Raw genomic sequence first — 16,642 nt, forward strand, 5'->3', positions numbered from 1 at the left:
AGGTGTGGGTGATTTCTAAGTCTGCATGACTGTTTTTGGGTTTGTTTGGTTTTTTGGTTTTTTAAAAAAAATCCCGCAGATGATCAAGGTAGCACTAATTTATGTAAGCTTTGTAACATTGTTACATAGGTTTCTGTAGCAGAAAGGCACATGAGAATGGAAATTCATTAGTTTAAAACTACCTTTTCTGATTAAAATCTCTTTTTCATAATCATAGCTGTGTAGGGGTGACCTTTTCCTGTTAGGTAGCTTTTGTTCTGCTTTTTATTGGCGTTCTCTAGATTTAATTTTCCAGGATCCAGAAATCATTTTCTGCTAATGTGACCCTAAAGTGTAATTGAAAATAAATCAGGTTTTAAGAAATATAGGGAAAAGGGAAACTGACAAGTAGGAAATAAGCACGTCAAAATATAAACATGCTCTTTGCCATGGGAGGAAAGAAAAATATCAAAATGATTTATGTTAATACTTACAATTATTTATGATGTTTCAAGGATCTTGGAAGGTGCAGTCTTAATTATATAAGTGCAAAGTTGGTGGCTTGCTTATTTCTGCTGGTAATTGAACTGGAAAATACTTTATTTTCCTAGACAGTCAGTGCAGCTTCAGGGAACCAGTGAAATCAATGGAGTTATGTTACTTGTTTCTATTATTTCCAGTGGGTCTACTTTTAAGTATAACTTACTTGGATACAAGCCATTGCTTTACCACTGTAAACAAAGCCATGCCTTATTCTCCATGAGTGAATTTTTCAATCCCCTTGCCTTAGAAATAGATCCATAGGGACAGCTGCTTGAAGGAAGTTTGTAGCACAAGTGGCATTTTTAAAATTTATTTTATGTGGAGATTATGATGATCCAGGAAGACAGGCTTCTTTCATAACTATTCCACCACCACCACCTATTTTGGCATAAATAGCAGGCTTCCTCAACCTCGGCCCGCCAGATGTTTTGAGACTACAATTCCCATCATCCCTGACCACTGGTCATGCTAGCTAGGGATCATGGGAGTTGTAGGCCAAAAACATCTGGAGGGCCGAGGTTGAGGAAGCCTGCATAAATAGCTTGTCCTTTCAGCCATTTTCCCCCCCGTGACCAAATATTCCCCACTCAGGTGTGAAATAAAACCTCTTCACTAGGGCTACAGGATATAATAACTTCTTTAAAAATGAAATAAAGCATGCACTGATTAACAAGACAGTAGATTTAAAAAGAGGAAACTACTGCTTTAATACAAGTAACTATCAAAGCCACAGATAGCAAACGTTCTCTTAAAAAAACATTCCCCCAACTCTCATGCAGATGACTTTCTAAGAGGATTCTTGCCACAACACATCTGCGTTATCTCAAAGTTAACACCTAATACAAACTACCATATGTCCGGAATTTCCTGGACATAACCAGGATTTGTCCGTTGAAAATACCGTCTGGGTGGGATTTTCAAAAATCATTAAAAATGTCTAGGAAAACCCAGGCATATGGCAGCTTATATCGGAAGTGTTGATATTTTGGCTATTTTCCTTAAAAAAAGAAAAAAAGCTTTAAAACCAGCTCAACAACTTTTGTGTCTGGATTTTCACTTTTTGAAATATGGCAGCCCTATCTAAGATTTATTCAAACCCAAATTAACCACAGTACAAAATCTGTACACCACGCATGAAACGAGAGTGGCTCATGTACACTTCAAGTCACTGCTTTTGTTAAAGAATAATGGGGAAGTAATGAATGGGAAAGACCTGGACTTCTACTTCCCAAGTATTTTGCTAGGAACAGTTGAGATGTAAAAATGCCATTCTCAGCTGATACAGGCTGTATGCGTTTTGCATTCAGGTATCAATTACTACGTACAAAATGCAAAGTAGCCTCGAGAATTGGATACAACATATAATGAGTTTCACAAACTTGAAAGTGCATTCCAGTAGCGGGGAAGGAAAAATTAAATGCTGGTAGTTTATTGTTCACCTGAATGCTTCTCCACGTGTTAATCATCCCACCCCTTCCTTTGTAAATATAGCTGTAGCATTAAATTTGAGAGCATGTTCCATGCCATACCATGTTACATGCCATATGATGGGCTTGGCAGGTACATGCCTTTTATGCCTCTTGCAGTGAGCACAGAAGTATAAAAATCAGGCCCAGTCAATTTCATTTATTATTATTTATCATTTATTAAATTCGTATACCACTCTTCAGCTGTAAATCTTGTGGCAGTCCATAACATACAAGATAAAAAAAACACACAAAATGCATAATAAACACAAGAACAAAAACATTGAATTGCATTTGCCATTCTACTGCCCATTTGCCCAGTTTTGAGACAGTGATTAGGAGCTTCTGGCAATTCCTTTCTGTTTCAACATCCCTGAACATTTTTGGTATCTTCAAGCCCTCACTGCTCATTCTAATTCTTGATCCATCAGTAGAGAGAGAAATGTCCTCTTATTCCTGCTCTCTAGTTCCTGTTTCTTAACCAGTTACTGATTCACACGAGAACCTTTTCTCTTACTTATTCCATCCTTGCTAAGTTTCTGGTGAGCAGTGTACAGTGGTACCTCGGGTTACAGACGCTTCAGGTTACAGACTCCGCTTACCCAGAAATAGTACCTCGGGTTAAGAACTTTGCTTCAGGATGAGAACAGAAATCGTGCGGCGGCAGTGGGAGGCCCCATTAGCTAAAGTGGTACCTCAGGTTAAGAACAGTTTCAGGTTAAGAACGGACCTTCAGAACAAATTAAGTTCTTAACACGAAGTGCCACTGTATTCCACTCTCAGCCTGTGTCATCTTGACTTTCACACACAGAAATACCACATTCCACAACTGGGCAGAGAGACTCCAAAGGTGAGCTCCCTTTCCAAAACGTTGGACCCTTCCGGAACATGAAAACTAAAGAGAACTTCCTCCACAGCAAAGGATGGCTGCTTTGTCCAGTTTGCCAGGCCTATCAAAGCAACCTCCAGCACTCATGCTAGTTTGATCATTCTAGTATAATTCTTACAATCAGTTGCCATGGTTCCATCAGTTCCTGGAAAAGGACGTTGGGGGCATCCAGCTCAACCACTGATTCCATTTCAGTACCATCGCCCCAACTCATTTGGATGCAGTGGGGAATCATTACACTAGATGTAAGATGTTGGTAGAGTGCAAGGTGATGGTGACAGCCTTTTAAGAAAAAAGGGGCTGAGCAAAGTAGACGACAAGTGCAAAAGAAAAGGCATTTTGTGTTACCGTGAAATTGTTGTAAAAAGGTAAAGGGAGGTGCATATGAAAATAAAGGTAAAGGGACCCCTGACCATTAGGTCCAGTCGTGACCGACTCTGGGGTTGCGGTGCTCATCTCGCTTTATTGGCCGAGGGAGCCGCCGTACAGCTTCCGGATCATGTGGCCAGCATGACTAAGCCACTTCTGGCAAACCAGAGCAGCGCACGGAAACACCGTTTACCTTCCTGCCAGAGCGGTACCTATTTATCTACTTGCACTTTGACATGCTTTCGAACTGCTAGGTGGGCAGGAGCAGGGACCGAGCAACGGGAGCTCACCCCATTGTGGGGATTCGAACCACCGACCTTCTGATCGGCAAGTTCTAGGCTCTGTGGTTTAACCCACAGCGCCACCTGTGTCCCTGCATGTGAGAATAGTCATGAGCAGTAGGATTAGTGTTCATCTGTCTCAATCATCCATGTAATACGCAGCTTTCCTCCCTTTCCTGCTTGCACTACATTTCCAGGCATTAAAACTGAAGAGCAATCTCCTTAGTTTTTAAATGGCAGAGATGCCATTTTGCAATGATGCATGACTCATTCATTGCTCATTATCTTCCTGCTGATTTTTTTTTTCTCTTGAGCCAGCAAGAAAGTCTCCTGTGGGAGGGGGGATGAGTGAGCCTGAGCACCACGCTGCTTAAATTCTATTGCCGGCTCTTCTTCGTTGGTTGCATGCCGTCTAAATCTAACCAGTCAGATTCATTGCTGCCGGCTAAAGCCCGCCCCCTCCTCCCTCTCCTTGCTAGACTGAGGTTAGCAGAGTGTCTGTTAACTGGAAACTGATTATATGCAGTATGTGAGCATCTTTTGATACAAAATGGTCATCAGTATGGTTGAATAGGGAAGAAAAGAGTCTAGAAAACTGCCTCTTCTGAATTCACTGCATAGGTTTCTAAATGGATGAAGACATTCTGGGATTTCTTTTGTTAACAGGGACTCTGCTTTTGTTTACATTCAGACCCATAAGTTTTCAGGCTTGAATTAGAAAGCTTTTTAAAAAAACAAAAGCCCTCAAGAGAGAAGAAACCACAGCCAAACCAGATTTTTCTTTTAAAATAAAATAGTAACTGCATCAATGATGCCCTTCTTCAGCTCAGTTTAGGCTTCAGGATAATAATGCTGCCTTTGTTTTGCTTTTAACTCAAATTGAGATCGGTGCAAAGTTCTTGTTTTTATTTTATTTTTGGTGTTTGGGCTTTTTGGTTCCTGGTTTCGGTTTTCGCCTGCCAGTTCTTCTAAAATGCCATCCAAAGAGTCTTGGTCAGGGCAAAAAGCTAATAGATCTGCCGTTCACAACTCCAAACAGGAGAGCCGTCAAAGAGATTTATTGATGGCAGCCTTGGGAATGCGACTGGGCTTTCAAAAGTCATCCGTGACAATCTGGCAACCTCTTAAACTCTTTGCTTATTCGCAGCTGACATCACTTGTCAGAAGAGCAACTCTGAAAGAAAACGAACACATTCCAAAATATGAAAAGGTTCACAGTTTCAAGGTAAGAAGTTCACCTCTTTCATTATACCTGTGCCTGGGCAGCTATTCCAGGCTTGTTTGGGGCAGTTGTTTGTTTGTATGCCTGTGTGTTCCATTCTGAAGCTAGGCAAAAATCACCCTAGCAGTATCACTTCAGTAAAGTAACATATTGCATGTAGAATTAATTTGATTAATTCCTAATCTTAACACAGTAGTTGGGTGTGTATGTACAAGTAAAAAAGTCTGGGAAAATATATTAGTTAAATTCTGGCTTTTAGTTCAGAGGTACATAAAGATTTTGTGTGTGAGAGACTTGATCTTTGATCAAAGGATTTACTGATCTTATCTCTGTGCATTGCTATTAAATAGTGTTAGATGCCAGAAGCATGCTTTTATTGCATCTGGGCAGAGCAGATGGTCTGCATTTTCCTGCTTCCTAGCTCATTTCTCTCCCTCCACCCTCCCCCAGACTCCTTCATTAATGAATTGACTGTGATGAAAAGAGCATGTTGTTACCATAGGGCTCTTAATGCTAGTGACTCTCAAAGACCCACACAATTTTCTTATGTAGCTTCTGAATATTATTATTTTTGATTATTACTATTTTTTTAAAAAAAACACCACACCATACAATTGTCTTCTTCACTATTTCTTGGGAACCCTTAAAATTATCTTATTTAGACGTGTACACTGAGCTAATGATAGTTCCAGATAATTCATTATATCCCTCTGATTAAATGGGTGCTTTAATTAAGGTCTTGTAAACAGAATGAGCTCTTACTCGTTGTCTTATTCCAAGAGAACAGAAACCGCTAGACCTCAGTAGGTTTTATGTTAGAAAAGAGGTTGCCATTAGGGGTCAGAATAAAAATTTGGCCCACACTCCTCCCGAAGTAAAATATCTGTATTCCTTGTTTTTGAAAGCAGTCAGTGCTCAGGTGCTCTGATCCAGTGATCAGTTTTAGGCATGGACGCTCCATTGCATATACAAAGCTCGCTCTTTGGGAATGCATTGCACATGTGTTCATTATGAATCAGAATACTTGTGTGCACACACCTGAATATACACACAGCTCTGGATTGGAGACACATATGAACCCCGCTGCTGTGGTGCTTTATTTAAAGCCAAGCTGAAATCTAGAGAGCTAGTGGGGCATAATGGTTTCAGAGAAGGAGCTACAGATTGGCAAGTTCCTGGTTCTCGCGTTTGCCATGAACTCACTCGGTGGCTTCCAGACAAGTCACTCTCTCCCTATTTGCAATATGGATGGTAGTAATACCGACTCACAGCAGGTGGAGTCAGAATGGTGCCCTCCGCATGTTGTTGGACTCCATCAGCCCCAATCAGCATGAGCAGTGGCCAGGGATGCTGTAGTTGTAGTCCAGCAACTTCTCAAAAGGTAAAGGACCCCTGACAGTTAAGTCCAGTTGCGAACAACTCAGGGGTTGCGGCGCTCATCTCGCTTTACTGGCCAAGGGAGCTGACGCTTGTCCGCAGACAGTTTTTCCGGGTCATGTGGCCAGCATGACTAAGCCGCTTCTGGCGAAACCAGAGCAGTGCATGGAAACGCCGTTTACCTTCCCGCCGGAGTGGTTCCTATTTATCTACTTGCACTTCAACGTGCTTTGGAACTGCTAGGTTGGCAGGCCAGCAACTTCTATAGGGCACCATATAGGCCAGCGCTAACCCTGCCTAATGGGATTCCAAGCCCTTCATATATATGATGTGCTTTGAATACCTGGGATTGACTGTAAGCATGGAGTTCCCAGTTGGCTTTATATACATGCCGTATTTATGTATGCAGTGTGTAAGCAGGGCTTGCTGTCAGCGCCAATCAGCTGCTAAGGAGCAATTGGGAGCACGCAATAGGGCTCCTAATTGTTCCTTTGCAGTCACATCTTTATCTGACATCACATATGCTGTCAGGTATAGTGCAGGTGGACATGGTTTGGGTGAAAGGCCTTGCGAGCCAAAAATTAGGCCTCCTGCTGGAACTAATTTGGCTTGAAGGCCAAGGTTCTCCGTCGCTGCTGTAAACCATAATTACGCTAAACTATGGTTTAAAGGTGAAAACACAGTGTGCTGCTGCACAGGTCTAAAATCATGGGCGCTTTCTCCTTCCTCACTGCCAGGAGTTAATTCGTGTTTTGGGATCTGAATCCAGGTTTGTGATTTGTTTCTCTCCAAACAAACAAACCACAAGCTGTAACCAAGAGGAAATAAACTCTCCCAATTTTAGCCTGGTGTATGAGGCAGTGAGAGGTTTTACTTTTTGGGGCTCCATGATCTCTGCAGATGGTGACAGCAGTCACGAAATTAAAAGACGCCTGCTCCTTGGGAGAAAGGCGATGGCAAACCTAGACAGCATCTTAAAAAGCAGAGACATCACCTTGCCAACAAAGGTCCATATAGTTAAAGCTATGGTTTTCCCAGTAGTGATGTATGGAAGTGAAAGCTGGACCATAAAGAAGGCTGATCACTGAAGAATTGATGCTTTTGAATTATGGTGCTGGAGGAAGCTCTTGAGAGTCCCATGGACTGCAAGAAGATCAAACGTATCCATTCTTAAGGAAATCATCCCTGAGTGCTCATTGGAAGGACAGATCGTGAAGCTGAGGCTCCAATACTTTGGCCACCTCATGAGAAGAGAAGACTCCCTGGAAGAGACCCTGATGTTGGGAAAGATGGAGGGCACAAGGAGAAGGGGACGACAGAGGACGAGGTGGTTGGACAGTGTTCTCGAAGTTACAAACATGAGTCTGACCAAACTGTGGGAGGCAGTGGAAGACAGGAGTGCCTGGCGTGCTCTGGTCCATGGGGTCACGAAGAGTCGGACACGACTAAACAACAACAACAATGAGCAGGCTGTGTGCTCAACTTTAAACCATAGTTTTGCTTAACCATGGTTTAAAGTGCCATGCAAATGCAATCACTGTATGTCATTTCGGGGGCGGGGGCAGGATTTAATTTGGGAATAATTGCCTGCATATTGCTCCAGTTTTATTCAGGAGATTTCATTTATTTTTATGTCCCCTTGTGCTATACAGTTCTCTCCAAACCTGTAATTTGAGTCCTATGCCCAGTTGCATCTATATTCTGGATTAATTTAAAGTATGCACAATATAAGTTAAGATTGGTGCCAGATTTTATTAATTTCATGCTTCAGTCCTCGAAGCAAGCCCTGATTCTGTCCCATTTGCTTCAGAGTAATACATTTCAGCATGAATGCTATAAGAATGTCCTTATCTCTATTCATATATTTGTCAGTTTCCAGGAAACATTTATATTGCAGGTGGGAAGAGCACCCAAATCCATTTTGCTTAAACAGTGGTTTGCTAGTTTACCCTGAATCTAAGTCCAGGCAGAGCACTGGGAAACCTTCCTAGTGCCTCTGTTGAGCCTTCAATCATTTTGCATTATATTTAAATGCATATTATACCTTGGTCCTTTAGCTTCTTGGTCTGCTTATAACATTTTGAACAGTTGTGTGTTTTTTAATGGTTAGAAATGTATTTAAATGGGAGAGGAGAAACATATTGCAAGGAAGAAAAAGAAGAAGCGTATCCTTGGCAACCAAACGGCCTGCACTTGAAAAATAAAAATAAAGAGGAGTTTGAAGGATACTGCCTTTGGCAGATCTTCAGGGGAATGATGGGGAACAGGAGTACAGAATACCTCCCTTTGTGCCCTCCCCCATCACACTTGATACACAGGAGGCATTATCAAAAGACTGCCGTAGGTTAACTGCAGAGATTATGATTGCTCATAGCCGAAAAGGCAGTCCCTTAGGTTTGGAGCTTAAGAATGCAGTCAACTTGCCCCCAGGGTATATATAAAAAATATATATTTAAAAGCAGGCATTGAATTAAAAGCAAATAGCAAGGGGAATTTTGAACATAAATAAATTAAAGCAGGAGATGTCCTCTTAAATAATGCAAATTTTCCATGCCATTCTGAAAACATAAACCTAATTTATATTAAATTGGATTCCTTGACAAAGTGGATAAAACAACAATGTTTAAACAAAGTGATTGGATTCTCCCATTTAGAAGCATTGAATCTCAGCTCTGGAATTAATGATCATCTATGATTGGTGTGATTCCGTACATAGCTGTGGGATTCTAGTGGCTACACCAGACACTCAAAAGATAAGATTTGGTTTAACTATAATGGCCCTTCTCCATGACAAACTAGAAAAAGTTGTGTGAGAGTGCAGAGAAGTTCTTAACTTGTGGAACTGCAACTCCTGAGCTTGCTAGGTTGGGACTAGGGGGTGGGATATTTCACTGGTGTTATATTGGAACTGAAGCAGGCATTGTGCGAAGGGGGAGATCTATTGTCCAGTTTGAGGTTTGTTCGTTTTCTTAAGTCTTCAGAGGCCCTGAAGAACTTTCAAAAAGCTAAGTATTTCTTCCAGTTGCATACCAAGAGCATTACACTGGTTGTACCAGCTAGAGAAACATGCTGGATGCAAGCACAAATTGGGTTCAAGTTTATGTCAAACATTTACAGCTAGGAAACAAATTTAACCATGCAGTGTTTTCTTTACTTGAAATAATTAGACTTGTTTCCAAAGGGACAGATTGAAAGCGAGATACTGGCTTGAGCAACACCTTGTAGCAGAACTAAGTTTCTGGGTTTTTTTAAAAAATATATATTAACACAGTTTGAAACAGTAGGCTGGTATAGGGGAGAGGGGCTTCTTCACCCTTTCCCCTCAAACCCCTTTCCAGCAAAAAGTTGCTCCTGAGCTGCATTTACCACTACAGCAAAAGTGATACAGGTACCCATGTCACTTCTGTTGGCTGTGTTTGAAGTTGCTTGGAGAGCCCAGTTTTTGGTGGGAAAACAAGTTGAGAGATAACAGTTACAAAGACCCTTTCTCACCTTCAAATTGCAGCTTCAGCAGCTGGGTTTTTCCAAGCAAATGTCTGCAAAAAGAATCACGGAACTATATGTAATGCAGGGCTCCGCTCTCTGCGAAGAGAAGTTTATCCTTTTCCAAGTCCTCGTTGGCTCTGGGCCAGACCTGCAGCCTCTGCAGCCATTGAGTATTGGAAACATTTAATTCTGGCCAGCTCCTTCTGCAGTTTGCATGTCCTTTTAGATCACCACTCCTGAGGAGACACGATGCAGACCATCAAGCAGCTGGAGCAATATATTTGAATGCTAAGATCTTTTAATTTTAGGAGTGGTGCTGTTAAAGCTACCTAACCATTCTAGACTCGGCCCAGATTTTGTTGTTCACTTCCTAGAATAAGATGAGCAATGGGCGGGGGGATGTTAACTCTGGTTTTAGTTTTCTTTGTCTCCTGCATTTAAAACAGTGTTTAAGGCGGGCTGGAATACAATATTCTGTTAACTTCTGCCTGTGAAGCCTGCCTAGTAAATTGATGGATGAAATGGACCTATCTGCTCATGATGTCATTAGCTGACGACATGCTGGTACAAAAGTTTAAATTTCTCGATGGAGCAGACCTGATGCACTCATTAAATATGAGCTTTATGTTCAAGCAATTTTAATGCTGAGCAGGAAGCGTTTCCCTGCTGTCCCTACATTTCTACGAATGCTGGGTTAGTTGCAGTTGCTTGTTTTGATATAGACGTTTACAGCGCAACATCTGATCTTTGTCACTTTCCTGTCCCAGTTCTTTAAAAAAATGAAATAAAAAAGTAAGGGTTCCCAGACAAGACAGAAGTACTGTTTTGGGGGGACAGGGGGCGGGCTGGTGTGGAGAACTCCCTGGTCCTGAATGGGGTAACTGTGCCCCTGAAGGACCAAGTGCGCAGCCTGGGAGTCATTCTGGACTCACAGCTGTCCATGGAGGCGCAGGTCAATTCTGTATCCAGGGCGGCTGTCTACCAGCTCCACCTGGTACGCAGGCTGAGACCCTACCTGCCCACAGAATGTCTCGCCAAAGTGGTGCATGCTCTAGTTATCTCCTGCTTGGACTACTGCAATGCGCTCTATGTGGGGCTACCTTTGAAGGTGACTCGGAAACTACAACTAATCCAGAATGCGGCAGCTAGACTGGTGACTGGGGGCGGCCACCGAGACCATATAACACTGGTCTTGAAACACCTGCATTGGCTCCCAGTACGTTTCCGAGCACAATTCAAAGTGTTGTTGTTGACCTTTAAAGCCCTAAACGGCCTCGGCCCAGTATACCTGAAGGAGCGTCTCCACCCCCATCGTTTTGCCCGGACGCTGAGGTCCAGCGCCAAGGGCCTTCTGGCGGTTCCCTCATTGCGAGAAGCAAAGCTACAGGGAACCAGGCAGAGGGCCTTCTCGGTAGTGGCACCCGCCCTGTGGAACGCCCTCCCATCAGATGTCAAAGAGATAAACAACTACCTGACATTCAGAAGACATCTTAAAGCAGCCCTCTTCAGGGAAGTTTTTAATGTATGACATATTAGTGTATTTTTGGTCTTTGTGGAAGCCGCCCAGAGTGGCTGGGGAAACCCAGCCAGATGGGCGGGGTACAAATAATAAATTATTATTATTATTATTTAAAAACCTACATCTTAGGAAGTGGCTAGAAGGCAACTTGGCTGCATTTAGGCTTAAACTCTGTGCCTACCACTTCTAACCTTCAGCATTTCATTAGTGTTATATGCATAATGCAGAAGTCGCGTACCCCACTGCTTTCTCTGTGCTTCAAAACATTTAAGGCTATGAAAATAGGCTCCCTAGCCCCCCCTCCCTGCCCAGTTAATAGGAACTTGTGTGTGTATATATTTCCTAGGCAAATGGAGCTTTGACACATTGCTGCTTGCGAGTCTTCCGCCTTGGCACATGCATGGCCTGAGGAGCTGAGCAGCTCCCCTATGTGATGAAGTGTAGAAGGACTCTAATGAGGCAGCCTAGGCGTTTGCCTCAAGGACTTGATATGGTGTGTCACAGCCTCTTATCATCAGCAGCTTTTCCTCCAAATTAGCTAGAGCATCATGGCCAAGCTAGTTCCTTTCATTTGCAGCTTTGTACAGTCGTCTTGTGCATTTCTATACCTAGCCAATAAGTTTCGCTCTTGCTCCCATTTTCGATGGGCTTGCCCTTTTTTTTACTGCTAAAAGCAATACATACCCTACAGTAGAATCTAGATCTATATAGGCTGTGCTGTGCAGTAGATACTAATTTTAAAACCACCCCTTTATCCCTAAAAGAAAAATAGTGTGCGTTCCATTGTCTTCCACTTCCTGTACTGGTTTAGCAGTAGCCTCACTGCAATACAATTTCCACTTGTTCACATTCCTGCTGACACATTTAATACCCACAGGGAAGTGAAACAAGTCACCGCCGAACCTCTGGCTGGGAAATGAGTGAGGGCTGTAAAGAATGTTTGGCTACTCGACATTCGAGTCTCCGCCGCCCTTGCTGATAAAACAATGCTATTTATACGCTGCGGCAAAGGATGCTGGAGTGCCCCAGTGCAAAATGTCCCCATTGTCCTCTGAAGTCCTGGACAAAGTTGCTGGCTGAAATTCAGGGCAGGCTCGATACTTGAGCAACTTCAGCATTGTCTGAAAGACAGCAGGCAGAGCGTAAAGTCTTCTCAGTGACCTTGTCGCTACTGCAGAACATCCATTGCTTTCAACCTTGATTGCTTAAATCTCCTGAATGGCCAACTTTTTTATATCTTTTTTTTTCCTTCTCTACAAGCCAAAGAGGTCCCATGCATATGGATGTATCTGACTGGTTTGGATATCTTCACCAGGCCACTCAAAAAAAAAAATATATTTCCCTATTGAGATTCATACTTTACCAGCCATCATCTCCAATATTACAGTTGTACCTCAGGTTACATACGCTTCAGGTTCCATACTCCACTAACCCAGAAATAATGCTTCAGGTTAAGAACTTTGCTTCAGGATGAGAACAAAAATCGTGCTCTGGCGGCGCGGCAGCAGCAGGAGGCCCCATTAGCTAAAGTGGTGCTTCAGGTTAAGAACAGTTTCAGGTTAAGAATGGACCTCTGGAACAAATTAAGTACTTAACCCGAGGTACCACTGTACTACATTAATTCTATTTCTTCAAGATTTTGCCAAGTGCCCTTGGTCTTTTCATCTTTATCCTCCTCTCTTTTCTCATCCATGAAACGAAAACAGTATTTTCCTCGTGAAATGTTTTAACTACTGTATTTTTTACTCTATAAGACTCACTTTTTCCCTCCTAAAAAGTAGAGGGAAATGTGTGTGCGTCTTATGGAGCGAATGCAGGCTGCGCAGCTATCCCAGAAGCCAGAACAGCAAGAGGGATTGCTGCTTTCACTGCGCAGCGATCCCTCTTGCTGTTCTGGCTTCTGAGATTCAGAATATTTTTTTTCTTGTTTTCCTCCTCCAAAAACTAGGTGCGTCTTGTGGTCTGGTGCGTCTTATAGAGCGAAAAATACGGTAGATGGGTTCATATCATGCTTTCAGTACTTCTGGGATATTTATATGAGCAAAGGTATTGGTAAATGTTTTAAAACAAGTATCAGTAATTAAGATTAAGCAGAACCACCTTCCATTTATTTGCTTCTACGCTAAAAATGCACAGAAGAAAGTTAGGAGTGGAGTTTGGGAGGAACTTGAGCTTCCCACCAAACAGCTGACCCTTGGCAGGGAACAGAATATTCTGGAAGCCTTCCCAGCATGTTAATATGCTTTGAACAGGCTGGCAGAAATCTCAGCCCACCCACCTTCTGCTCTGTGCTGCGTTGCAGTTTATGCCACAACTAGCCCACCTGAGGCAGCCCAGCCTGGGAGGAGATCCCAAAATGGCAGCATTTGGTTTTAGAATGGCTGAAACAAAATTTTATTTAGCTTTCCCTTTCGAGCTCCTCTTGTAATACTAACCTGGCCCAGTCCTAATGCCACGCAACCAGGGATTCCGGCGGTGCTGCAATCAAAGGAGATATAGGGCTGGTATCATCTTTATGTGTACTGCTGCACATATGAAAGTAATTTGTCATCTCATGTCCTGGTTTACTGCTCTTGATTTTTGCAATATACAAGGTACCAAACCTTCAAAGGTGATAATCTTATCTGAATAGCTGAAGGGAAAGCGACTTCTTGACAGCATTCATAAGGTAGATGCTAGAGTTTTATCTCTCAGTGCTATCATTCAGTGTGTGTTGTTGTTTGGCTCATTGGGTAAATGATGTGGGCCTCACTTGTCCCATCCATGTATCAGTTTTTTTTTAAATCAATGTCTTTGTGACATTGCTCTTTCAGCTGCTGAATCAGAGTTAAGAGGCAGCTCTGTTAAATTCTGCATGAATGATTATTATTATTATTATTATTATTATTATTATTATTATTACTATTAGGGAAGCACAATTCTAGAAAGTCTACATAAACACTCTGGAGGATGAGGAACTAGAAGTTTCTTCTGCCTACCGTGCGCACCAGATCACAAGACGCACCTAATTTTTGGAGGAGGAAAACAAGAAAAAAAATATTCTGAATCTCAGAAGCCAGAACAGCAAGAGGGATCGCTCTGCGGTGAAAGCAGCAATCCCTCTTGCTGTTCTGGCTTCTGGGATAGCTGCGCAGCCTGCATTCGCTCCATAAGACGCACACACATTTCCCCTTACTTTTTAGGAGGGAAAAAGTGAGTCTTATAGAGCAAAAAATATGGTATTTTATTTCTTTGTTTGGATTTCACCCAGTCTTAATTGGGGGTGTAGAGGGAAGTCTCTGGCCCCATTTTCATCGCCATGCTCTGAAGCGTGCCACACATTAATAGGTTGTCTGGGGAGGAATTGTACTCAAATGCTGATGAATTTTCATGAGGACTTTTTTTTTAAGATCACAAGCTGATGTGGAAATGTGCAGAACTGAACTTGAGATTGGAAAAATGAGAAACTGAGAGAAATGGAAAATGGATAGATTTGCACATCGCTCCTCAGTATTGAATAACCGTAAACTTTGGCTTCAGGTTAAAGGGCTTTCCATGGCAGAGGGCCATGTGTTCAGGGAGGCATTTGAACTCCATTATTTCTTCCTCTTTTTTTAATTAAGCGTGTGGTATTGGCTTAATTCATTTATTTCCCTTATCTGCCTTCTGAGCTTTCTGTTCGTTAAATGGTTCCCCACCAAATGTGGCATTACAAGTCTTATCTTGTTAAATCTAGCATCTTATATTCTCTCAGTTTTAGCCAATGAAGAAGTATGGTTTGTTGGTATCTCTCACTGCAATCACAGCCAAGTAATACAAGGAGAGGCAAAGTGAAATCCTAATTAAAGGGGCACAGCTCTGGGTGAATGAGGCTGCCCTCTCTAGCAATCACACTATTCATTTCTAAAACCTATAGAAAACTTAAGTCACAAAAAGAAATATAGGCGTCTCTTAGGGGGTGGTACTACTGAGACCTGTTAATAAGAACGCTTCCCTCTCTTTGCTATATATGGGAAGCAGGATTAGATGCCTTATATCTCAGGCTTTATGACTGGGACATTGAAAAGTATCAGAAGTCTGTATTCACTGGGACTCCTCCATAAGTGATTTGTGGAACAAGGGCTTCGAAACTGCATTCTGTACTTCAGAAGGGCAGCCGCTTAGCCAATATGCAGCTGTTTTTGATCATTATATATTATATACATTAAACAAAAGAAACAGGCTGTTTCCTCTGTGTTTTGAGAAGTGAATCTTCCTGGAAAATCTTGGGTGGAATTTTTTGTCTGCCACATGTTGTTTTTTTAAGGAGAAGAAAAGTAATCCTGTAATGTCAGTCAGTACCACAGGAATTCAAGTGCTGCTCTGCCACATACTGAGTAGAATATGCTGTTGAAAACGGACCAGGTTTTTTGATGGCTTTATAAGCTGGGGGGGAAACCACCCCAGAATGTTGTTATGACCATCCTTTTTGCACTTAAAGACTTCTCTTTGCAGGATTGCAGCTTTTGATTGGCCATCTAAAGCACCACTGCTTGAAATATAGATTTTTTGCATGTGTTAATCTCCTCTTAATTTGGTCCTCTAGATCAGTGTTCCCCAACCTTGGGCCTCCAGCTGTTTTTGGACTACAACTCCCATCATCCCTCGCTAGCAAGACCAGTGGTCAAGGATGATGGGAATTGTAGTCCAAAAACAGCTGGAGGCCCAAGGTTGGGGAACACTGCTCTAGATGACTAGAATTGTGGAGTCTCATCGCCATTCTAGCATCCTGCCTCTGCCTTCTTCCTTCTTTGGTTTTATCAGAGGAGATCAGTGGGTGGTGTTGCCTGGCAACTGCCATCAGGGGAAGACTTGCTTCGCCATGAGCGGGTTCCAGCTGCTCATCCCCACCTCCTTGCCTCAGAGGCCATTGCTCAGAGAACCTCTGCCCAAGACGTAGGCAGTTTCCTAAGAGGTGGCGACCAAAGAGCAACACAAGAGAAGACTAAGGATGCAGGTGGGAAATGCCACCTGAATAATCCTGACACCCGTCGGAACACAATTTGGACCAAATTGAGTAATACATGGAGAAGACCCTCTAGTTTCAATGTCTTCTCTTTCATTGCCTAGTTGGATGCAACCCAATGTTATTTCTGTTCCTGGTACCAGATCTGAATGCAATTTTCAGTGTGTGAATCTTTGGTAAGCACATTTAAGGCACAAGACTTCCCGCATTGAATTATGTGAACTGTAGTTTACCCCGCAATACCCAGCAGCCTTAGCAAACTACAGTTCCCAGGATTCCTTGGGGGAAACAATGTGCTTTTAATGTGCATTGATTTACGGTGTGGCTGTGCGCTGCCTTGGAGCTATAAAGCAGTCTTCTAAATAAATAAATTTAAGTAGTCGGATAATAGTTGCAAACGGTAGTTTCTTTTTATTTATTTTCCTATACAGTGGCACCTCGGGTTACAGACGCTTCAGGTTACAGACTCCGCTAACCCAGAAATAGTACCTCGGGTTAAGAACTTTGCTTCAGGATGAGAACAGAAA

At 42.5% G+C, this 16,642-nt stretch overlaps 1 protein-coding gene across 2 annotated transcripts in view; it reads left to right on the forward strand.

The window, feature by feature from the left end:
* CHN1 (chimerin 1) overlaps positions 1–16,642 on the forward strand; it is a 102,333-nt gene that overhangs the window by 65,483 nt on the left and 20,208 nt on the right. For both annotated transcript variants that reach the window (XM_053410603.1, XM_053410612.1), the window contains one exon: positions 4,675–4,752. In XM_053410603.1, the coding sequence (XP_053266578.1) occupies positions 4,675–4,752 (78 nt within the window). The remainder of the gene's footprint in view (positions 1–4,674; positions 4,753–16,642) is intronic.

The sequence above is a fragment of the Podarcis raffonei genome, chromosome 1 (genome assembly GCF_027172205.1).
Source record: "Podarcis raffonei isolate rPodRaf1 chromosome 1, rPodRaf1.pri, whole genome shotgun sequence".
Lineage (NCBI taxonomy): Eukaryota > Metazoa > Chordata > Lepidosauria > Squamata > Lacertidae > Podarcis > Podarcis raffonei.